General features: G+C 37.5%; 1 protein-coding gene across 6 annotated transcripts in view; it reads left to right on the top strand.

Annotated features, from left to right (window-relative positions):
* LOC131430361 (glutamate-gated chloride channel) overlaps positions 1 to 25999 on the top strand; it is a 249491-nt gene that overhangs the window by 156605 nt on the left and 66887 nt on the right. For 2 of the 6 annotated variants that reach the window (XM_058595273.1, XM_058595276.1), the window contains exon 6: positions 7982 to 8049. The exons of 2 other annotated variants lie outside the window; for them this stretch is intronic. In XM_058595273.1, coding sequence (XP_058451256.1) covers positions 7982 to 8049 — 68 coding nt within the window. Of the gene's footprint in view, positions 1 to 7981; positions 8050 to 10434; positions 10506 to 25999 lie in introns of all 6 variants that reach the window. 2 more of the 6 variants (XM_058595272.1, XM_058595274.1) reach the window with 1 other exon arrangement.

The following is a 25999-nucleotide window of genomic DNA, read 5'->3' on the forward strand; positions in this document are numbered from 1 at the left end:
GATATATGGGTCGGTAGTTTCGAGCGTCAGTTCGCTTTCCTTTCCCTTTATAAATGGGGATTACTGTTGATTTGGTCCACTCGCTGGGGTAGATTGATTCTGACCATAGTCGATTGTATGCTTCGAGTAGGCTTCTTTTACAGTCTAAGGGTAGGTTACTAATCATCGCATAGTGGACATCATCGGGGCCTGGTGAAGATCCGCGTAATCCTTCGAGTGCTTCTTCCAGTTCAGCTTGCTTGTAAGCTTGGTTGTATTCAGCATCAGGTTGAGCTGGTATGTTGAGGCGTGTTGCTTCGATTTTCTTTTTACGATTAAGGAAATCTGGGTTATAGGAACTGTTGCTCGACGTTTCTTGGAAAGAGTTTCCTATAAGTTCAGCTATTTGTGTATCGTTGGTTGCAGTTAATCCGTTTAGGGTGATGGCATTGATTCGAACGCTTTTCCTTTTTCCCTGTAAAAGGCTATATTTTCCCCACATATCCTTGATGGGTGTTTGTGCAGTGAAGCTGTTTGCCATCTCTTCCCAACTCATTTTTTTTGCGCTCGCAACAGCCTCTCTGGCAGATGCTCTTGCCGCGCGATATTCTTCACATAGTTTCTCTACGTTGCCTTCATTTGCTTTTTTTAATTCCCTTAATGCTTTTTTTCTTGCTTTAATCTTGTTCGCGACGTCTTCATTCCACCAATGTACGCACTTTTTCCCCGTGTAACCTTTCGTTTTAGGGATGGATGCCTGTGCGGACTTCAATATTTGTTTCGTGATTTCTTCGATTTGGTCTGCGGGGTCGTCTTTTTTTTCGAACTGTATAGTGGACCGGAAAGCTTCCCAGTTGGCATCTTTAATCTTCCATTTGGGAAAGCACTTCTGTTTTGTGATTTCTCCTGGCGATGTAATGATCATCGGTATGTGGTCGCTCCCGTGGGAGTCATCGTAGGTTGCCCAGTCCAGTGTTGCTGCTAGATCATTCGAACAGCAAGCGACATCAATGCACGATAGACTGCCGGTAGCGTGGTTCACATGTGTATGTTCTCCTGTATTTAATACTGTCAGTTCGCAATTCTCCGTGAAGTCCATTATTATTTGTCCACGAGCGCTAGTGTTTTTTGACCCCCATAGTGGGTGGTGGGCGTTGACATCCCCGACTAGTAGGAGAGGTTTGCCGATCTGCTTTGTTATTTTTGCTAATTCGTCGCAGGAAATTTCTTCGCCTGGTGGGAGGTATACGTTCATCACTGTCATGTTCAAGGGTGGACCTACCTTAGTGACTATAACTTCGAGGTGTGTATCAATTTCGATTTGTTCACATTCGATTTCTGTTTTGACAGCGGTGAGGACGCCGCCGGATGCTCGTCTGACGTGTTGCCGGTCACGCTGTAAGACCGTATATCCGTTTATTTTGGGGACGTTCCTCGGAGAGCACATTGTTTCCTGCAGGCATAAAACAACAGGGTCTTTCTCTTTGATTATTATATCCAGCTCGGCTCTGCTGGTTTTTAGGCCTTGTACGTTCCAGGAGATGATCGTTGGGTATACGGTTAGGTTTTTAGTGAAGTCGTCGATATTGTTGGCAGAACGTCCGTGAAGCCGTCGGAACACAGGTTTGGGTATAGCGTCCTCGTTCCCGTCCATCGGATCGTTCTCTCCTTCTGAAAGGAGTGGGGAGGCTACTTTCTCTTCGCTCTGCCCCGACCAGTTTGAATTGATTATCGTGTTATTAGGTTCTCGTAGAGAGTTAGCTTGTACGTTTGCATTATGTAGTTCGCTGTAATAGTGTTGGTTTTCCATGGATGTATTAGAATCGTTAGGTGCGCTTCGGTTTCCGGTATCGGTTCCGTTGCCTTCGTCGAAAGCTTCGGGTTCTAGTTTTTTTAGTGTTTTCGTGGTCGACCTCTTCCCTTCCTAGCAGGAGGGCGGTCCTTTGCTGTTTTGGAGTTTATTTCGGCAGATTTCTCGTCGGCACTACCTCGTGGGTCAGTTTCGCTGTCGGTTGCATCTATTTTTCGTTTTGTTGTCGCACTAGATCTTTCTTTTTCGTTTTCTTCCGTGTAGTCGCTTCCTTCGGACATCGCCTGATCATGCTCATCTTCAGAAATTTCAGGATACTCGATGTTTTTGCTTTTCTTCAGCTTTTCCAATTCAACCTTCATCATGTTGAAGTCAGCCAAGATGGTTCGCATCTGTTCGATTTCTTCCCGAAGGTTTTTTATCACGATGTCCTTTTCGATGTCTCTTTCTGCATTCTTCAGTTTTTGGATTTCTTCTTTCAGAAGCTTGATCTCGTCATCCTTCCTCATGTTTTCTAATCTGTTCTGAGCACCGCAAATTGCTGCATACGAGTGTTCTCCATGCTGCTTGGAGTACTCTTTCCTAGCTTCACTGAATGATATTCCCTTCTCAGTTTTGATTTTTATTACTTTTTCCTCCTTTACATATTGTGGGCACTTTCTGCTAGTTGGAGAGTGGCCACCTTTACAGTTTTTACAGTATGGGGCTTCTTTGCAGGCATCCTTTTCCAGTTTGTGATCTCCTGAGCAGTTTTGGCAAACTGCATTGTTGGGACATTTGACTTTCGTATGACCGTAGCTGCAACAGTTAAAGCAGAGCATTGGGTTCGGTATGAATTCTCGTGTTTCTACTCGGAGTGGGCCAATCTTTATATATTTGGGGAATGTGGTTCCCTGAAACGTAAGGACCAGCGTTGGTGTGTTTACGCGGTCGTTTTCCTTTCTTCTTGTGATTCTTCGAACTTCCAAAACTCCAAGATGCTCCAGTTCTTGCTTGATTTCTTCGGTGGGTAAGTCCATAGCCTCCCGGCAGCTCAGCACGCAGCGGGTTTTGTTTAGAGTTGGATGAGATTCAACTATTACGTCGGTTCCGTCAATCAGTTTGTTCATGCGGATCAGTTTTTTAGCTTGCTCGGCACTTCTTGTTTTCAAAACGTATTTAGTTCCTCGCTCTTCGGTATGAGCTGATTCGATGTTTCCTCCGCAGATTGTCTCTATGGATTTACCGATAGTAAATGGGTTCTTCGGGAGAGGTTTCTCCCCAGCAGCACGTAACTGTAATATGATTCGCTGACCATGCATCCCCGAACGATCCATCCATTCGGGGATCGTTCTTTCGTTTGCATTTGTTTGGCTGTTTCCGGGTGGATTATCCGGCGGTACGTTCCTCTCAAAGGAGGTGCTTGCTGACTCCATGTTGCCAGCAAGCCTAACAGATTTCTCGTTGAATTGTTCGCTCAGAACTGCAGCTTTCGTTTGCCGAGTATTTAGAGTGTGGTTCGTATGCGTTCTTGCCTAGGCAAGTAACGTCTACCCTTTCACCTTATTCTTTATTGATCCACCCAAGGGTTAAAGGTACAAGTGGTCAAATGCGCGGCTCCGCCGGAGCGGATGACGACTACGCTTTTTCCTGCTACTATTTCGACCAAGCGTTAGAAGGTCCAATCGAAATAGGAACGTTTTTACCTGTTCTGTGAATCCTGCCCAATACGTTCAAAGGTTCTGACAGGTTCAATTTGATTAAATATCTCTCTGCTCCACCGATAGTGGATTCTATGACGCCTCTTGGTACTTTGTTCACGTAAACACGCGCACCTCTTGTCGCACGCAAGTTTTACACAGTCGCCTCCAACAAGAATAGAACAGTTGGCCCTCTGTACGACAGAGAGATCAGTTTTGTCGGAACTTTCAATTGCGACTAGCCATGAGCGCAAAAGCTTAGTGCATGCAATGTTGCATACAAGCCTGCAAAGCCAATCGGCTTGCCGTCTCTGTTAAGGCTGCGTTCTTGTTCGTTTCGACTGTTTCGACTAGCTGTCTTGTTTACTTCAGCTGAGTGAAAGTAAAACCAAGATGTTGGTTTCTCCTTTCTACGGAGTGGACGATGCTCGCTCCAATGTCACTTAGCACTCGGTACTTTGGACTGCCGCGGTTATTAACAATTTTCACCAGAACGTCCTATATGCACTCAAGTTTTGGTATCAAAAACCTTTGTGAAGCTTCAGCGAGTTTACTGTGGCACAGATATAAACAGACTGATTTTTTTTTTTTTTTTTTTTTTTTAAATTCTAATATTTTTGAATTTTACAAAATTTTCTATATATTACTAAAATTTCCAAACTCACAAAATTTTTAAATGTTACAAAATTATCAAGATTTTCAAAATTTAACAAAATATTCTAAATTCATAAAAAATTTAACAATTTATTTTACAATATTAATATTAATTAATTAATTAATATTTACATTAATATTAACAAATATAATTTACAATACACAAAATTTTTAAAATGTCACAAAATTTTCTGAATTTTACGAAACTTTATTTGTTTAAAAAATGAACATATGATATTAACTTTGAAAAATTTCAAAAATAGAGTATATATATATATGTATATAAAAGGTGATTTTTTTGAGGTTAGGATATTCATGCATTAGTATTTGCTCAGATTTTTTGAGGTTATGATTTTCATGCATTATTATTTGCTCAGTATGCTCTGACATTTCATCATGAATAGACTTACTAACGAGCAACGCTTGCAAATCAGTGAATGGGCCCTAGAAAAGTTGGCAGAAAATCCGCTTTTTTATCGACAAATTTTGTTCAGCGATGAGGCTCATTTCTGGTTGAATGGCTACGTAAATAAGCAAAATTGCCGCATTTGGAGTGAAGAGTAACCAGAAGCCGTTCAAGAACTGCCCATGCATCCCGAAAAATGCACTGTTTGGTGTGGTTTGTACGCTGGTGGAATCATTGGACCGTATTTTTTCAAAGATGCTGTTGGACGCAACGTTACAGTGAATGGCGATCGCTATCGTTCGATGCTAACAAACTTTTTGTTGCCAAAAATGGAAGAACTGAACTTGGTTGACATGTGGTTTCAACAAGATGGCGCTACATGCCACACAGCTCGCGATTCTATGGCCATTTTGAGGGAAAACTTCGGAGAACAATTCATCTCAAGAAATGGACCGGTAAGTTGGCCACCAAGATCATGCGATTTGACGCCTTTAGACTATTTTTTGTGGGGCTACGTCAAGTCTAAAGTCTACAGAAATAAGCCAGTAACTATTCCAGCTTTGGAAGACAACATTTCCGAAGAAATTCGGGCTATTCCGGCCGAAATGCTCGAAAAAGTTGCCCAAAATTGGACTTTCCGAATGGACCACCTAAGACGCAACCGCGGTCAACATTTAAATGAAATTATCTTCAAAAAGTAAATGTCATGTACCAATCTAACGTTTAAAATAAAGAACCGATGAGATTTTGCAAATTTTATGCGTTTTATTGTTTAAAAAAGTTCTCAAGCTCTTAAAAAATCACCCTGTATATATATATATATATATATATATATATATATATATATATATATATATATATATATATATATATATATATATATATATATATATATATATATATATATATATATATATATATATATATCACAATTTTTAGAAATTTTGCAACATTTTATACGTACAATTTAAAAAAAAATAACAGAACTTATAAAGTTTCACAAAATTTCAAAAATTTTACAAGTATTTCAATATATGCAACAAAATTTCTTTCGTGTTACAATATATAAAAGAATTTACAAAATTCTACAAAAAGTTCTATCAAGTTTTTTGAATTTCACAATTTTTATTAAATTTTACATTTTCTAAATTCTACGAAATTTTAAAAGATTAACAAAATGTCAAGGATTCTATAAATTTTACAAAACATAATTATTTTCGTTAGCGTTACACAATTTTCAAATTTCACATGTATCACAAAATGTCATAAAATTTACAAAATTCTATAAACTCTACACTCTTCTAAATTTCACTTATTCATAAATTGTTAAAATTCATAATTTAACAAAATTTTCCAAATTTTTGAACCTTTTAAAAATTTTCATATGTTACAAAATTTCAAAAAAAAAATTTGTTTCTCATTTTCTAAACTTCGCAAAATTTTACAGAATTTTTCAAATATTTGCAAAATTTTCGACATTATACAAAATTTCCTAAACTCTACAAAATTTTCTAAATATTTCAAAACATCGTAAAATTCGTCCTAATTTAAAAAAAAAATTTAAAATTCTAATATTTCTAAATTTTACAAAGTTTTCTATATATTACAAAAATTTTCAAACTCAAAAAAATTTTTTAAAGTTACAAAATTATAAGGATTTCCAAAATTTTACAAAATATTCTGAATTTACATAATTTAACAATATATTCAAAATTTTACAAAATTGTGCAAAATTCTACAAAATTCTTCAAAATTCTACAAAATTCTACAAAATTCTACAAAATTCTACAAACTTCTACAAACTTCTACAAAATTCTACAAAATTCTACAAAATTCTACAAAATTCTACAAAATTCTACAAAATTCTTCAAAATTGTACAAGATTTTACAAAATTTAATAAATTGGTTAAATTTGAAACGTTTTCAAATGGTATTTGTAAAATTTTGCAGTTTGTAATATTTAGAAAATTAATTTTAAAAATTTAGACAATGTTGTAAAAATAGGAAATTTTGAAAAATTCAAAACAAATTTAAAATGTAGAAAATTTTGTATATCGACGAAAATTTTGCATTTAGAAATTTTGGGTTACATATGGAGAATTTTGTTTTGTTTAGAAAATTTTGCAAATTTTAGAATATTTTGTAAAATTTAGAAAATTTTGTAAAATTGTAAGACAGACCTTCACTTGTACTTGTTTTCAAATCAACTAAAGCTCCCCAGAAGCTCTGACTTTGATAAAAATTTGAATAAAGGGAAGCCAAACTTCACGTGATCGTTCGAACTGCTGGCAATCAATTCTCAACATTCATTTTACATTCACTAAAAACAGACAAATTCAAATTAAATTCTGTACGTTAAACGAGATGAAAAAATTCGTGCTGTATTTCTCACTATCTTTTTTTGTTTGTTGTTTATATAAGCACACTTCTTGACACATGCAGAGTCTGACGAGTAGTCGTCTTTCTGTAAAGTAGGTGAAGCGTTAACAACTCATGACTTCCTTATCCTTTGCCCTGCAAACAATGCAGACGAAGGTGATCAGTTACGGTGACGATTTGACCCTAATTTGCCTTTATGATCCAGAACAATTTTATTTTCCGTATAACAATTATTGATGTTCAGTTTTCATGAGTTAATATCAAATTTCCTCGTCATTTTATGTCAATACTGTTAAACTGCTCAAAAATCATTCTACAGTAATCTGAATTATTTCTAAATACGTTTTAGAAGCGTGATTGGTTGCATGCTTTCTTCTCACTCTTTTTTTCACTCTTTTCAATTGAACGATTCAAACTAAACTGCCACGTTAACCGTTTCCGAAGAAAATGATATTGAACACAGATTAAAAGCACATTAAAAGAAAAATAGGTTTGAATCTTTGGTTTATTATTTGTTTATGAAGAAATCATTTGGTGAGTTACTCAATCATTCTTACCAAAACAACTAGAACTTCTACGAATAATATTCAACAACTTTAAACAATTTTTTTACGAAATAACCTAATAATTAATAATTATGGGACTAGGAGTCCTCACGAGTATAAATTATCCTACGATTCGACCATCAACTTATGTACTTTTATAAGCTTTCTAATCTCACGATGTTTTTGTAGGAAACCAAAAGCAGAAACACAACACAGCGCAATTGACTGAATATTCTTTTCTCTCTTTTTCTTTCTCCGCCTTCTTTTGCCCTTACCGAAAAAAAAATCAAAACAAACTCACATGTGTAAAACTGCACGATCACAACCTCGTACACTACTTTGACTCTCGTGTACGTCACCGTTGTTCCGTTGTGAATGCCCCAATCTGTCGGCATACGCGCTTCCCATCAACCAATATGTACAAAACAAAAAACAAATTGCACCCTGACACCGTCTAACCGCAACCGACTCGTTACTGACGAATATCAAAACACAAAAAAAAAACAATAAACAAAAACTATTACCGAAGATGGCCCCGCCGTTGTTCGCGTCAATATTTTTGTAAGAAGTATTTCAAAAATCGATGACGTGACTATGGTAAGTTGAACTGAATACGCACGCAAGCAACATTTAGAACCAAACACACTAAAAAATATGAGAGAGAGAAGGCGCAAGAGAGAATCCTCCCTTCCGAATCAACCAGATAAAAAAAGCACAGAGTGAAACAATAGCTTCATATGTACTAGGTCAACTGCTGAGACCGGTTTAGGTTTTTCTAGATTTAGTTGGTCTCATCCCACCTTCAAAAACCCGTTTTCCCACCCGTCAGTCGTAGGAGTCGTTTGAATTGTATGCAAGAGCCGTCTGGCAAAAATATATGAAACAGCAGTACACCGGTGACGGTTGTCTCCCGCGATCAGGTTGGCTCGATGGCAAAAAGCGTGCAAAACGTCAACGTCAAACTGTACGAATCAATGTCGGGAATATTTAATCGAAGGAGTCCGAGAGAAAAAAAATAAACCCATAAAATTAACATAGAGTCAACGATTAGCTTCTACTGAACTGTCTCATCGACATTCACCCTTTGTTTATACATTTCTAGTTGATTGATCCTGTCCTCAGTAGATCTAAACCTGTAAATTGTTTCGTTTCGTTATACTTCTCTAGACAACGCTAAAGATTCTCAGCCAATCATATCATCATTTCTCGATTGTTTTTCTTGTTTTTATTTTCTTGTTTCTTTCAGGAATGACCAGTCATTGCCAATAATCACTTCTCTTGAAAGTAAAAACTATTTTCCACTTTTCTGCCACCAACATTCAGTGAACTAATCGTTGGCTACTCCTTGAGATACGCGAAGCGCGTTCAAAACTGCACAGCTAGATTCATATATTTTTCTCAGTGCCAATCTATTTCAGTGCTATTTAGTTCACAAAGTTATGCCGCTTGTTTTGTAGGTAGTTTGTTTTTATGAATTATCCCAGAAACTTCATCACTTTTTCTCGAGATAAAATCTTTTTTACTGTGAATGTGTTTGTCGTAATGTTGATCCGATGACAGCGATCGTCTTTCATTTCTGATTTCGAATCCTTTCGAGTTCTTTCGTATTCTTCTTCTACTACTACTACTTCTTACACACAATTTAAGTTTTGTTTCTTCAACATCATCATTGAATGTACTTAGATTTAGTTTCTTTCACTTTTTATCGTAAATGTCACCATTCTAAAACTTTTTCTTATTCCGATAACCCATTCAAGTGTACGCTTGATCAAGTTACCTATGAAATTGCAAACATTTTACCATCTCATTCAAGCGAATACACAAAACACACATAAACACAATCGGCTCTGTAGTTTAGATTGAGAATCAACGAGAGAACAACAACGAAGCAAACAACCAAATTACTACCGAACAATGACAGTTGTTTTGTTTTTGTTTTCTATTCACATCATCCAAGTATGCGCTGCTTTGAATGTAAATGTGAACTGTCGAAATATTTTCCTTTACATATCCAGATATTCGGCAATGGTTGCCTTAATCCGTTATGATCAATAACTTGTAGTACTGCATAACATGATTTCACGTACACACACGCACACGCAAACAAATTTCCGTATGATTTTGAAACTCCATAACAATGAAACAACTTTGGTTCACTGAATGTTAACAGTAGAGAAGTGGTTATTGACTCATCATTTTCGTTTAGTTTTCTCATCTTATAGCTCTACATATTTTTCGTACGTGTTTGTAAAATAAAACTTTTGATATTTGTTTTGGCTGTCTCAACTTTGATCTCTGATCCTAAATTAGATTATTTGATTTAAAAAAAAAACAACGATACTCCTTCACAAATGCTCTTCTAACGACCCAGCGTAGGAATTACACCCGAAACAAAAAAAACAACAAACCTCAGTAAACATTGTTTATTACTCATTGTCAGATTGCATTTTTACAGACTGTGTATATTCTATTAGTTGCATTACCTCTCGACTGGCGTGACAGCTGACTGCTGTCACCACAAAGCGAAAAACTAGTAAACGATATCACAAAACAGAACGAATGAAAATCCGATCCGAAAGTTGGTTTGTTGGTTTAGTGTAGTGCGATAACAAACAAACAAAAAACTAGAAATTTTCACCAATAACATTGATTTCATTCATCAACTCATCAACTACGACGAAGCGAATCGAAGCAAGCGACGGAATAGAAATCCCCGCCAGTGTCATGATTTTAGCGCATAGTGTCATTAGCTTCTTTTACGTTTTAGAAAATATATATTTATATAAAAATTTTCTGTTCATTTTTACTGCAATTATTCCAAATTTTTCTAGCAAATGCCAACTTATTATTACCAACACATCTAATCCGTTCTCTATTTGTATACGTTATTTTATGATTACAAACATTATCTCCTTCCTCCATAATTGCTGTTGTGTATGTGATGCCCACACACACTTACCAATACTGTGAACAATATACTAGATGATAAGGCTACACAAGTGCTCGTCAACATGTTCCTAAGATCGATCTCGAAAATCGACGATTACAAAATGGTGAGTTTGCGTGATAAGAGCAAAAATCAAATCAAAAAAACAATAAACAGCTACAACAAGAACATCTACATCTGCTACTACCAATGCTATTGTTCTCAGTTGGAAGAACCCGGTTCGACTGTACAATGTGTCTGCCACGCATACATTAACTGTGTCCGTATGTTTATTCCGCGTCAGATGAACAAAACCTCGAAGACTGCCTCCGTTCGCGTCTACTTCCGCCTATCTGTTCACACTTTGCTCATGTTCCCTCATTCTCTTTCTTTTCATTCCCTTTCAACAACGAACAACAATCGTTTTGTTTTTTAGTTTATGTTCGTCTCATTCCGTCTCTCCATTTCCCCCACCTCTCGGCGTAATAACCAAATTTCACAATACACCATGCGTGTGAAAGAGTGTGCATCACAAGAAAAACAGAAACAAAAAACTAAAAAAAAGTAATAATAACAGTAAGCAAATCCAACCGGTGCAAAACGAGGGTTGAACCTCAGTCACCATCGCTCGCAGCATGCCACGGTGCCACGTATCAAGGCCGTGCGTAGCATGCTGTGAGCTCACTGACACTACCCAAAACAAAACAAAAAAACGATAGGCGCTTATTCACTAATGTGCGCACCATCCGAATTGATTGACAATCGAAATTAAATCCAATTTAACAACCACAAAAAAAAGAATAAACAAACACACTCGGTCACCCTTCTTCGTTTCTTTTCTTCTGTTGATCTTCATCCATTTTCCAGCGAAGGTTCTCAACATCCACCGATGTCCATTGTGTCTCGATCACGAGAACGCGGACTGTTTTCTCCTGTAATTTTTTGTTTTACTCTTTCGTTTACTAATGCTCCAAACTAACAACACACATACACGTACGTTCGGAGTTTTGTTTCCTTGACTCTTATCTAACAGTTTCTTCCGGTTCTAACAAGTTTTCTTTTTTACCTTTTGAAACGAAAACAGTTACTTCAAACCACTTCCCTTTTTTTATTCCAAACTAACACAATAATTTTACCTCTAACCAGTTCTAACTTCAAACTCTAGTACCGATCATTCGCTCATTCTCTTCATCTGTCACTGTTCCGTTTGATAATCGGCCAATTCAGCTGCATTCGTTTTTGGTTTTCACCATGTTCACCATGTTTTATCTTTAGACGTTTTCTTTGTTTTTCATTTTCTCTTATGTTGCGATTTCCAACAATGCCTTTTTTCCAAATTAATGGCGTACAACAGATCGATGTCAAGTTGTTGTCCAAATTAATCAAACCATTATCAATACATACCTACATACTTACTACTATATACTATCGCATCCAACGAAGCCCACTCTGTTTTCCACTTTGTTTCTGTAATCTGACTTTAGCATCTACTACATCTACTTGATCAATCTCCGAAGCCATTTATTGGTTTTATTTTCTTCTCACTTTATTTCCTGATTTGTCTGCGTGATAACTTTTTTTTCTCTGTCGGAGTGAAAGTACCGCCGGAACCGTGGACCCAAATGCGGGGCCAACCGGTGGGCCCTTCTGTAACCATATGTGAATAATAATAATAATAATAATAATAATAATTGTAATCATACTAAGAACGTTTACACGTTTATCTCAATTACTCGGTGTACACGGTGTGTGACTATCGTGATTTTGCTCCAACCTGTCAAGGTATACCAGATATACGATTCTTTTGTAATATAGATTTTCAACCGTTGGTTTTTGAAGGTTTCATGTTTTGTGTTTCCGTTTCTTTTCCCTTCGGTTCCATTGTACAAAAGTTTGTTTGTTGAGCGATTCCGTCGGCGATAACACTGTTGCAAAGCCCAGCTGTCTGTCTATGCTAGTGTTCAGTCATAAACCGAAAAATTTCACAAACACATAACACGCTGAACGGTTGGTACCGATTAGAGAAGAGAATACTTGTTCGAGTGTTACCCTGAAGAGGACGGATTAACTGGAAGAAACGTCGATGGACAAAATTGGTTTCTGTTTAGATGAAGAAGTGTTAGACGTCTTTCGAATGAAACAGATAGTTTTCTAGCTGTTGATTATTCTGGTGTACAAAAAATTACATATTCGGTATCAAAACGATTCTTTTGTTTTTTTTTAACATGCCACAGCGCAATGCGATTCGGGAAATTTCGCATAATGATACTCTCCAGCAAATTATTTCAGAGTATTGATTTTCATCCAACACTGGAGTTGTGATTCCATCTAATCCCCACCAAAGGCGTTGGTTTTGCCCTAGAAAAGAACCAGACAACTCTTTTTCCAAGAAAAAATGCATTTTCATATTTCAGCATATTTCTGTTATAAATCTCGGTTGATTTTTCAGAAGGCCGTAAGAGCAAGTGACAGTTTCTCTATGTTTACTTTCTCTTTCGATTATTGTGATGTGTTTCACAATTCTGTTTGAAAGTCGAAAGTTTCGGATATCATTTTATGCAAAGAGTTGAGTGATAAACGTGGAAACCCCTTGGTAATTTTTAGAAGAGAAAGTAATCAAAGAGAAACTGTCACAGAGATGCCAGGTAAAAATTTCAAAAATCTTCAGACAGGGTTGCAAAAGCCTGTATATCCGAAAAAAAATCTGCAGTTAGCAAGTATGTCTTTACACACTTAAATTGGATTACCGACCTCAGCTGTTCAAATCTCGATAGGTGATTTTATCGGTAAAATTCACGTTTTATCACTGCGGTACCTTGAGGTACTGCTGTCAACAAATGTTCATTTGTGCTGATATATCAGTAGAATGGAAATATTCGGTAGTTCGGCTATTCAAAACTCGTCAAAAGAGGCACTGACAAATCTGCAGGTCTGGCATCTCTGCTGTCACTTGCTCTTACGGCCTTCTGAAAAATCAACCGAGAAATTACAAATCCCTTCCGACCAATGCTGCCAGAACAGTTTTATCAGTCTTGGTCACTTTTTACATTTAACTGAATCCGTTCAAATAAAACCACGGGATCGTTTGTCAATCTGTGAAACTCCAGCTCTGAAAAAGTTAAAAAAGTCTGGTCGCAAAATAATGCTTAGTACTTTATTTTTACATTATTTATATATTAAAACAAATAACAGCTTTGCCTAACAAACAGTTGTCCCACACTTCAACTCTACCCTGCAGTAACTGTATGTTCAAACATTACGTCCATTTTAATAATGGTAAAAAGGTTAAAGTCGCTAATGAAACAAATAGACCAATCATGGGCTGGTTCAAAACTTGTTCTCACAGTCAGGCCGACGACACGACCAGGCACTCCGAAGGAAAATCGGAATAAAATGTGTTCGTGAGCGAATTACCGCCAGTTACCGCAAATATAGCGACCCCTTGTTAATGATAAAAATTAAATTCTTAAGCAACACTGTTCTAGTTGCTACAACATAGTTACCAAGGCACCCTAGAAATAAAAATAAACAAATAAATTGAGAAAGTTCGTCTGAATTCGAATATCGCAAGATTGCTTCTGGGAAGTTTTGAAGATTGTTTAAAATTTTTCTTATAACCGATTTATAATTTCAGTTTGACCAGATGGTGGTGTTTTGGAAGAGCCTTCAAGCTTTTTAATCGAGTAAGCTTTCAAATATGAATCTCCAGAAAATATACGAAATCTAGCTGTGTATATACCAGATTTCGCTGTGGAGCTCTACATAAACTTCGACTGCGAACTTCACTATCAATTAATTAATTGTTTCCTGATAAGAAATTAAGAGAGCGTGTATAAAACAGCCCAAGAATACGGCCGGTTACTCACTCAAATTGTTATCTGTTCATAGAATAAATATCGATTCTACTATGACACGACCGACCGCAGTAAAATGTCTTTTCTTTTTTTTTTCAATGAAAAACTAAAAATAGTTGTTGTATTTTACTTTACATCTCGCTCAGGGATGTTCTGTTTGTACAAGTACCGAGTGTTTGAATACGGGTGGATTATCTTAAGTATGACTCGCAAAATTTTTAATTCAGTCATATCAAAAATACTTCTTCACTAAGAATCTGGGTGAAGTTAATCTAAGTCGTCTTAATCGTTTTAATTTTTCGTCATATCTTCCCTGTATGAGTTTTTATTGATATTTTGTCGAATTGGTAATTATATTCGATAGTATCAATTTCGAATGTAGGGAAGAAAAAGATGCTTTGATTACACCCAAATTGGAGCGAACATAGTCACAGCTACACTACACCGGTGCAGCGCTAAAAACAAAAAACGGCATTATATTTCCTCTCCTTTTGATCCTTTTTCTATCTTGACGGCTGTCCACAAACTTGGATTTCTAAGCATAGGCGCATAAGCAAACGATTTTGCAGCCGTTTTTACAAAAATCGTTAGATGGAATATAAGCTAACCATTTAAATTAAACCCATAATACATTTATAATTGCAATTTCGTCTTCTTCCTTTGCGACATACAATAGAACCATGGTGAAATACTTATTGATTTGTTTTGTTCTATTTAGTTTTTTTCAATTGAACAACAAACGTAACCAAGGATATTGTTATTCTAGAATCAACAGTTTATCAACCTGGGTTGCCAGTTCCAAACATATTTACCAAAATCTCATTTTGACATTACGAGTTACTGAGGGGTAGTTAAATTTACGATACAGTTTTAAAAGCGAGTGGCAGGTCGTGTCGTCGACCAGGCACTCCGAAGAAAAATCAGCATTAAAACTGTTCGCTAACGATTCACCGCCAGTTACCACAAATCTAGCGACCTCTTGTAAATGATAAAAATAATCTTCTCGAGCAACACTGTTTAAGTTGCTATGGACTAGTTACCAAGGAACCCCAGAACAAATAAACATGTTTTGAAAGTGGTGGAATAGTTCTATTAGTGTTAAACTTTGTCCAAATTAAGCAGAAATGCATTTAAATGAACTCGATTTTCGGAATTTAATCGAAACTATGGATGAAACCAACGAACGAGGACAATGATCTGCTTCCAGCGATTCATCCGTACACTTCAAATGCTAGCTTTTCTGGGCAGTAGGATTCGGTGTCAAAATTGTTTTGTGTCGATTGATTGCGCAGCAGTGGAAACAGTATTTCACCTTGTTGGCCACTTCTCGAGGATTACTAGTGGAATTCCAGAAATCATTTTACCGTACGTTATGCAGGTACCGCAGTGCACTAGCCTCGCTCAGCTCGTTGTCGGTCGTTTCCATGTCTTCCTCGTAGGTTTGCGCTGAGCTGTTATCACACAACGGTTTCAAGTCAGCAGTGAGTTATGCATCCCAATGTCCCTAAGACTTGAATTTTGAACTTGGCTTTATAAAAGACATAACTCATACTCTTCAATTTTTACATTACGCTCGAGGCAGGTAAATCCATTAAAATGTTCGGTAATATAATAACCGATCTGAAATTTATTTTGTTTACATTCATCTTGCCATCGATATGCAGTAACCAAGGTTATGGTGACTGTTATTCAAAATCAATAAATATATCAACTTGTGCTGCCAGTTTAAAAAAATTCACTAGCGTTTTCGATTTGACATTTCCAGTTACTGAGGGGTAGTTAAATTTACGATACAGTTTTAATAGACGAGTGGCAGGTCGTGTCGTCGGTCAGGCCCTATCCTAGGTTTTGAAATTCTTTATATATCCAGAAATCAGTCACCTGAACCCAGTCCTTACAAGACCCCAAATGTGAAAAAAATCGAGTGATGCTCCAGTGATGCCAGATTGTCAAAATGTCAATTCTGTAGAAGTTATAAAGCTTAGCACTTAGGAAGCAAGTCAGAAATTATTTCAAAATGATGAGAAAAATGAGTATCTCAGTAATTAAACACTTTCCTATATAATTCCGAAGCATGACATAGAAATGACAATTTACGTTGTCTGGAAATTGTTTCACAAGGAACTGTAACTTAAGTTCTATATAGACAGTTTTAGTGAAATTATTCTTAGGGAACTATCAAATCGGATGTTTTACACAATCTGAACCAAAACGAGTTAAACAAAAATCATCTAGAGCCCAGATTCGAGCTAAAACATGATAGTCAATAAAGTAGATTTTCGGAGAAAATTTCTCGTCAAATTTCTCCAACACTTAAAACCACCCATCTGACACCGGTATGTGAGCACCAGCCATTTGAAAGTATAACGATTACGTTGAGCCCCTCGCGTTTCGAGCCCCAAACACTGCGATGTTTTGATACTCATCGCGACTCTCAAATTGTGAAAATTATCTCCACTTCATGTCCCAAAACACTGTCTGCTGTATTTTAGGTAAACCGACAAGTTATTGTGAGAGAGTCGACCCAAAGTTCACTAATTCTCGTGCACTAAACAAGGTAAACGCATAAAACAAATGTATTACTGTTTGCTTGTTTACGTTGCAATCAGCTGATTTTGAAGTTCCGATTTTGATCTCATCAAGATGGCGTCGTGACAGAGGGCCGCTTAAAACCGACGGATATTTCCGTAGATCTGGAACCATGGATACAACCTTGTGTTATTTTCAGGGCTATATCGATCTCACTGCTACCCACGTACGATTGTTTAAATATGTTAAGAAGCAAGACTATTTGCAAGCGTATGAGTAATGCCAACAATGTGTGCGTAAAAACCAATTCCGGCGCTTCTTTCCCTGATTTTACTCAATAAATCTTCCATGTGGTTGAAAAATAAACCAATCGGATCATTCTGCTTAAAATTGCAATTCAAAAATAGCGGCAATCTTAGTCTAAAACTCTTCCGCTTTTCTTGAAACTGCTCGAAAAAATCCACTTACACATTTGATTAGCAACAAACTCATTTCTATATGGTTTTCCTCTTACAGAAATTATTGGGATATAAAGATTTACGTACCTTCTATAGGTTCAATTGAACGGCTCATTGGCTCTTTTTCAATAAACGTCAATGTGGAGAAACGGTTCGAGAGAGTGAGTGTGAGAGCCACGGAAATGCATGAGCGGTATGTGCTATCTAAAATTGTGTTTCACAACTGGAGGTGTCCGTGTGCGAGGAAGCGGGATATTGAAATAAATAAAATTTGGAAAAAAAATCTATTTTTCTTCTCCTATTACGACAGAATTCTTATAAAATTCACTGCTGAATAAATGTTCCTATGTATTTTTGACAGCTTCATTAGAAAACATCATCGTTTAACCACAACGCAAACAAATTTGGGCGTACACAGGCACACAGATTTTCCAAGTTGAAACGCAGATTTTAAAATGGCAACTCTGCTTGAGAGCCGCGGTTCAATTTTGAAGAGCCGTGGTTCGTTCGCTCATTGCTACGAGTCGGTTCAAATGAACGGCTCGTGAGCGCTCGCCCATCACTAATACGTACCAAATAAAATGTACGTAATACAAAAATTACCAACACAATTTAACTTGGTTTACTCTTGATCCTTAAGGGCTGAGGCCAGTGTGTTTTAGGGTGCTCTAGAGGGCTATCTTCACGCTTCAAATCCGATTTTCTCAGAAACGGTGACGAATACCAAAAGAACCCAACTGACAATCTCTTAGAAAATTAGTTTAGATTATCCTGTGAAAATTTCAGAATGATTCATTGACTTTAGCGGTCGGGAAAGTCTTTTTTCTGAAGGAAGAATTGCATAGCTGAAAACGCCGTCTTTCAACTTGTTCGTTGAATATCTCGCCTTAAAAAGCATGGATCAAAAATCTATCCTGACAATGTCTAGATAATTTGATTTAGATGCGATTAGTGCATAAAAACATATATGTTGTCGCGATAAAAATGAAGTGAATGTTTTTTTTGTGAAGGTAAGTCAATTTCTATGACGGCGCCGTTTTTTCTGCTCCAGTTTCCTGGTAACGTAGCGAAACATGAGAGTGAAATAAAATCGACACAGCAAGGCTGCCAAACAAGCGGTAGCTTTATTGGATGCCGACACATTTTATGCAAACTTGTAACCGAAAATATCGAAACTTTTCTGGACACCCGGCCCATCGAGAGCCATTTTGCACATATGCGAGAGAGCATGGAGAGAAATGTAATACGCAGAGCGTGACACGTGGTTTTACGTGACCTACTGGCCTCAGCATATTTTTTTCACTGTAAAATTGGGAGATGTAAAACAACTCAATAGAATTCAAAGAGCTAATCCAGCAAGTTCTGGTCGATCAAAGCCAAACAAATCTTTTGAAATGCCACAAATGTAAACACTGTAAAACTACTACACGAGAAGAGAAACAAGTATTCATTACAACTCACCGCTGTGTAGTTTAAACTATCCGCTACAATTTCCAAATTGTGATTTAAAATTAGTTTTGGTACCAAGTTACGAAGAAGTGACCAATCCAAAATCCAATATTCATAAACCGCGTGGCTAAATTCCCTTCGGAGCTAAGCCGAACTACGAAGTTGCACACAAAAATGATCAATGAATACAGCAGGGTATCAAATTTTAAGATAACCTAATGAACGCAAAAGGAAAGAATGTTCGAACGAAACCTTTCGTGAGATATAATTCTGCTCGCTGGAAATGTAGGTTATGTCTCGAAATGTCACGCCCTGCAGTACGAACTAATTGATGCTGAAACTGACTTTTGAGTCTTAATGGAGGACCATTTGATAAACTTGTGTTCAATTAATTTATAAAGTAAATCTAGTTTTAATGTGTGATAAGAAGTAGAATAGAAATATAGATATCAATATTTAGATTTGTTTCAAGAATCCGTCAAAAATTTCAAGTGGAAAATTATGTGCCCTGTGGAGCCCCACTGTTCGACAATTCGTTTTCTCTACGATATTAAAAACTGTTCGGAGCATTTTTCTCGAACACGAAACAGTCAAATGCTGGCTTTATTCGCACTCATTTGGTGCGAATTTCGCACTGCAAAAAGCGCAAAAAACTAATAAAATTATTCTAGATTTGCACTGAACTAATGATTTTACCCTCCGATTTGCAAAGAAGTAATCGTAATAGTTCTTTAGATAACATTTGGAGCCATTGGAAAGACTGATTTTGTATAATGTTCCCCATCGTTGTCCACTTTTCGTTGCTTCGATGCAAATGACCAGTAGCAGGATGACGCAATTAGATCCCGGGTTGACGGTTCAATGCACAGGACGCTGGTCTTACAAGTCAGCTGTCGTATGTTCGAGCTCCGACCTGGAAGGATTCTTAGTGTCAGTTGGATCCATAGTACTAGCCATGCAATGATTCTGTACGCTAAGAATCGGCTGCGACGTCTGTTGAAACAAAAAGGCCAAATTCCACGGAAGGAATGTAATGCCAAGACTTTGCTTTAGGATGACGCAATTGCTATTCTTTGAATTTAATTCAAGTTGATTCAATGCTGCACTGAATTCTTGTTATCATAAATTAATGATCATATGGCATTCACAATCAAAAACTTATCATTCTCTCAGAGGGTAAATCTTGAAAAGGCTCCCCGTAGTAAAGGGAATCGAGTAAATATTCACGACAAAATAAAAAGTTCTGATGCCAAAGCTCAGATTTGTGAATCCAGAGTTTTTAGTTTACAGTCTACAGCTCACAATACAGACATTTGAAGCCAGTGGCCAGAAATCTGTTTAGTCTGCAGAACTTGGAGTCGACAGTTTGTGTTACAGTCTAGAGTCAAGAGCCCCAATTTTAACTGTGAAGATTACCGTGAAATCTTCAGAGCATACAGTCTAGACTCTATGTCAAGCACAGAGTACTAAGCTCTGATTTAGAACCTAGGATTTAGAAACCAAGGTTTTCAGTCAGTCAGTCCAGAGCCCGGATTTCTGGTCTTCATAATCCGGAGTTCAGAGTCCCTAATTCAAAGTATAGTAACTAGAGAATAGAGTCCTGAGTCCAAAGTCCATATTCCTGATCTTCTGAAATCAGAGTCCGGAAACCTTAGCCCGGAGTCCAGAATCCTGAGTTTAGCATCCTGAGCCCGAAGTCCTGATTCCAGAATCCTAACTTCAGAGTCCACGGTGCTCAGTTTAGTATCCTGAGTCCAGAGTACATGGTCTAGAGTCTACAGCTCGAATCCATGGTCTTGAACTCAGAACTCTGAGTCAAGAGTCTAGTGTTCAGAATCCAGAGCCCACAATTCTAGTCTACAGAATCTGGAGCAGAGAGGAATATTAGTTGGAAAAATTGTGTTCTTTCTTATCCTTTACCCTTTCAGTCATTTTCGTGTTTTCAATGACATTCGTATACTGTACAGTATCGATATTCTACCGAAGCTTCGAGAATTAATAATGGTACAAACAAAATTCACACTGATTTTTACCTGTTATTGCTGGTGTTCTTTCTCAAAGAAGTTCTAGAGGGTAATAACTTAGATTTAACATATTTTAGACTTTCACGTTTCAGAATTTGCATAAATTGAAGAGGGAATGAGAATTGAAACTCGATTGAATTTTCACGAAAAAGGTATTTTAGTATCGTTTAGTCGTATGCAAACGTAAGTGACGTTGGCATTGATACTCTCTTTTGTTGAAATGAGAGACGAAAATGCTTCCTCTTTTCGCTTCGTTTGTTCTGAATGCGACTATTTACGAATGATACAGTAAAAAAACGACGATTAGGCCGTTGGATAGTATTCTTTCATTGAAAATACTGGGCAATTTCAGGCAATTTTTGAACATTAATACGAAGGGAAAATTACATCGATTGCCGAAATAAGTTTTCATTCAAATTGAACATAATTAGTTCAAACGACAACCAGCAAAGCCAACCCATATTTCATATAAACTGCATTTAAGCCTCCAGCTTATACTTCAAAGTAATGTGAATTATACTTTTTTTTTTGGACTACACAATTTGTGCCCGAAGTGCCACACATACTTCCTGCTGCGACTTGTTTGATTCAGTTTAAAAGCTAGCAGCAATGAGGTTATTATGGGCCAGGCAGTTTTATTTTTGTTTCATCTGTTCCTTTCGGCAAGTGAAAACTTTCGCAATTAACTTTCGTTTTATTTTTTCGGCGCGCTTGAACTCACATTTCACCGAAAGCATGGAGGGGGGAAACTGGTCTCCAATATTTGTCCATTAACTTTCTATGGTCGCAGAAGGGGGCTTAGAAGGTGACAGTCAATGGCGGTGGAACATTTTCAACTGCTTTTATTTGTCTAATGCTCCGAATAAACGACTCCTGTCAATTCACAGTGGGCCCAATTGTTTTCGGTTTGTTGTTGAAGGACCATTCTGAGCACCGTTAACATCACCGATTATTACTGTTAGTTTCCCAAGTTTTCGATCCAGTCACCTTTGTTTTTTTTATTTCTGTCGCAGTAGTGATGGAGATGGTGATGGTTGTCTTAGTGATCGATCAACAAAGTAATCAGTTGAAAAGTTATAACGAATCAAGGTGCACTGGAAATCGTCAGAATTGAGACCCACTCAAGTCATCCCGGTCCGGTTCAGTGTCGAACGATGCCGTGTACGGACGACGATATTTTTACAATGCGTGTCTCTCTTATCTCTGTTAGATATAATACAGACTTACATCATTAATCTCAGTTTGAAACTTGCTTTGATCAGAGTAGAGAAAAGTGAAGAAAAGACAGTTTCATTAGAAAATGATATGTCAAATTCAACTAATAAAACTTTAAAAATCGAGACTCTACACACTCTGAAAAACAAATTGGGTTCAACATTAGTTCCATAAACTATTCAGCTGTATAAATCGAACAGTACAAAAAGTACACACTTTGACACACAGGCAAATGATCACAATACGCATCACTTCCACAATGATTCGAATCAATCCGCTGGATGGACCCAAAATTTTACTATCACTTCCCCGTGAGAGGACGGAGATAAACTAGCCCAAGCGATCTAACATTCGAAAATTCATACCACAAACAAAAGAAAAATATTATTCCTCCTATGCACTGTCATTGTTTCATTTGTTCATTGATCACCTCATTTTTGTATGATTTTCAAGCCATTTAAAGTAGTAAATAGATTAGTTTTTCTCTACGATTTCTAGTTCTTCAAACAGGTCCCGGATCAAGTTCAGTCCTAGGTTGTGAAATAATTTGAGAATCATTCAAACTTCCGGTAAAATGGGTTTCGTTAGTTATATTCTATCAAGTGATTAAGTTAACTCAATAAGTGGTCTCTAGAGATGAAAATCGTTTCAAACGAAAATAAATAACTTTACTATTTCGCCAATAATTTTACGAAAGAGTAACAGACGCAAATTCTGGTATTTCGTTGTACTATTTGCCACCCTCATCTGTGTATCAGTTCTAAATCTGCTACAGATGGAAAGTTATTGGGAACTGCACACTAAATGAAATAAAAGTAATTAGAATGAATATGTCAATCAAGCAGACAAGAGAAAAATTTTCAAATAAGCTTGCTTTGATTGACTACTACTTCGATGGAAAGTCTATCGATGAATCTAAAATTCAGAAACCTGTACTTTCTGGCAAGTTTTTTTTTCTTCGCAGCACGAATATAATTAACGAATAACGTTAAAAAATATTAATTCATTCTGCAAAATTGCTATAGGCGAATTGATTTCGGTGAAATGACACCGATCGGTCAATTAACTTGGACGAATTTAAATCAATTCTTCTCACGCGGGACTCTTCCACTACTCTGCGGTCGACGCAAATCCCAGTAATGCGCCTTCGAGCGTTATGTTCAACGTTAAAACAGAAGAAGTGCGTCGCTCTTCTTCAATCCAACCGATGTTAAAAGTAATAAAATGTTAACCAGATTCATGAATTTCACCCTTTCCGTGTTCATGCTTTTTTATTTCTCAGTTCGTTGTCAACTTGTCAAGTTTGGAATTTGTCAAAAGCTTGTCCGTTTTGGATCTTAATTCGAATACAGAAGAGTAACTTATATGATCTATAAGTTAAGGAGTAAAATGTTTCCATAGTTTTTATAAATGATTTAACGACCTTGCACTTCGCTGCCAGCTACTTCGTGAATATTTTTCTTATTTTTCAATTCAATTCTGCCGAAAGGCATTTAACTTGAAAACCCTAGAGGCGGGGAGTTTCTTTTGCCGGAAAGCCCCTTTTGCCGGAAGGCCTCTTTAGCCGGAAAGTCTTTTTAACCGGAAGGCGCCTTTAGCTAGAAGGCCGTTCTAGTCGAAAGTCCTTTTTCAACGGAAGGATCTTTTTATCGATAGGCCCTTTATACCGAAAGACCCTTTTACCGGAGGGACCTTTTTGTCGGAAGGTCAATCAGCCGGAAGGCTATTTAGTAGGAAGGTATTCTTTGTAGAAGGGCCTTTTTGCCGGAAGGCTCTTTTTGCTGAAAGCCAGTTTTTGCCGGAAGCGGTTTTTCATCGGAGGGTCTTTCTGCACTATCTATTTTCATGCCGGAAGGGATTTTTTGTCGAAAGGCCCTTTTTCGGAAGACTTTTTGTCGGAAGACTCCATTGTGCCGGAAGACATTTAACCAGAAGGCACTTGAGTTGGGAGATCTGTTAAGTCGGAAAGCACCTTTAGCTGGAAGACCCTTTTAGCCGAAAGTCCCTTTAGGTCGGAAGGTCATTTTTATCAGAAGTCCTTTTTCAACAGAGAGCCTTTTTTACTGGAAGGCCCTTTTATTAGAAGGACCTTTTCGCCGAAAAGTCAGTCAGCCCTTTTTGCCGGAAAACTGTTTTGTAATAATATTCTTCTTGCCAAAAAGCTTTTTTTGCTAGAAGGCCTTTTTTCGAAAGCCCATTAAATGTTGGAAGGGGTTTTTTATCCTCCGCCTTTTTTGCCGTTACTATCTTTACTTGCCGAAGTCATTTTTCTGTAGGACATTTTGTCGGAAAAAATCTTTTTTTACCGAAAGATTCTTCATGCCGAAAAGCCCTTTTTACTGAAAGGCCCTTTTTGTGGTAAAGTCGTTTTTTGCAGGAAGGTCCTTATTACCCTTTTTTAATCAAGGCCATTTTGTTGAAAAGCCCCTTAATCCGGACAGCCCATTTAGTCGAATAGTCCCTCTATCTGGAAAGCCTCTTTAGTCGGGTAAGTCTTTTGTCTGGTGGGCTTTTCTGCCGGAAGCCTATTTTTACCGGAAGTACCTCTTTACCGGAAGGCTCATTTAGCCGAAAAGCCCTTTTCACCAGAAGGCCTTTTTGCCGGAAAGCACTTTTCGCCCGAAGTCCGTTTCTCCGGAAGGCCATTTAGCCGCAAAACCATTTTGTCGGAAGGATTTTTTGCCGAAAGACCATTAGCCGGGTGCTATTTTTACCGAAAGAGCCTTTTTGGTGGAAGGCTATTTCTGCTGAACGGCCCCTTTTTACCACAAGGCCCTTTTTGCCGAAAGGCCCTTTTTGCTGGAAGGCATTTTTACCAAAAGGCCCTTTCTGCCAAAAGGCCTTTTTGCCGGAAGACCCTTTTCATTGAAGTCCCCTTTTTCCAAAAAACCCTTTTTGTCGGAAGGCCCATTTAACCGGAAAACCCTTTTTTGTCAGTAGGAAGGACATTAAGCGGGAAGGCCATTTAGCCGCAAAACCATTTTGTTGGAAGGCTTTTTTTGCCGAAAGACCATTAGCTGGGTACTACTTTTAACGGAAGAGCCTATTTGACGGAAGGCCCTTTTTTTTAAAGACCCCTTTTTACGCAAGGCCCTTTTTACCGAAAAGCCATTTTAACTGGAAGGCCTTTTTTGTCAAAAGGCTCTTCCTGCCAAAAGGCCTTTTTTCCGGAAAGCTCTTTTTGGTGAAGTGCCCTTTTTCCAAAAGCCCCTTTTTGTCGGAAGGTCCATTTAGCCGGAAGACCCTTTTTGTCGGAAAACGGTTCAGTAGGAAGGTCGTTTAGCTGGAAGGCCATTTAGCCGGAAGACCATTTAGTAACTCGGTAAAGGTTTCAATCAATGAATGAAAACAATCAATAAGCACTAAAGTGGCAGTAAAATAGCATTTTGTAAGCTTCTTCTAGCCCTAATAAAAAACCAATTTTGTTTAGTAATCGTAATTGGATACTATTGATTGAAATGTCTTATCAGCTAATTTAGAGAATTAAAAATATAATATTATTCATAAATAATAGTTCGGCTGAAAAGTTCGTATCGTTTAATAGAAACACACATTTTTTTGCCAAAATTCGTTTTTATTATTCAACATAATTGCCATCAGAGGCGATACAGCGATTATAGCGATCTTCCAACTTTTCGATACCATTTTTGTAGTACGATTTGTCCTTTGCCTCCAAATAAGCCGCAGTTTCAGCGATTACCTCTTCATTGCTTCTAAATTTTTTACCAGCGAGCATTCTTTTGAGGTCTGAGAACAGGAAAAAGTCACTGGGGGCCAAATCTGGAGAATACGGTGGATGAGGGAGCAATTCGAAGCCCAATTCGTTCAATTTCAGCATGGTTTTCATCGACTTGTGACACAGTGCATTGTCTTGATGAAACAAAACTTTTTTCTTCTGAGGCCGTTTTTTTGAAATTTCGTCCTTCAAACGCTCTAATAACGCTATATAATAGTCACTGTTGATGGTTTTTCCCTTTTCAAGGTAGTCGATGAAAATTATACCATGCGAATCCCAAAATACAGACGCCATAACCTTACCGGCCGATTGTTGAGTCTTTCCACGCTTTGGGTTCGGTTCATCGCGTGCAGTCC

This window comes from Malaya genurostris, chromosome 2, assembly GCF_030247185.1.
Source record: "Malaya genurostris strain Urasoe2022 chromosome 2, Malgen_1.1, whole genome shotgun sequence".
NCBI lineage: Eukaryota > Metazoa > Arthropoda > Insecta > Diptera > Culicidae > Malaya > Malaya genurostris.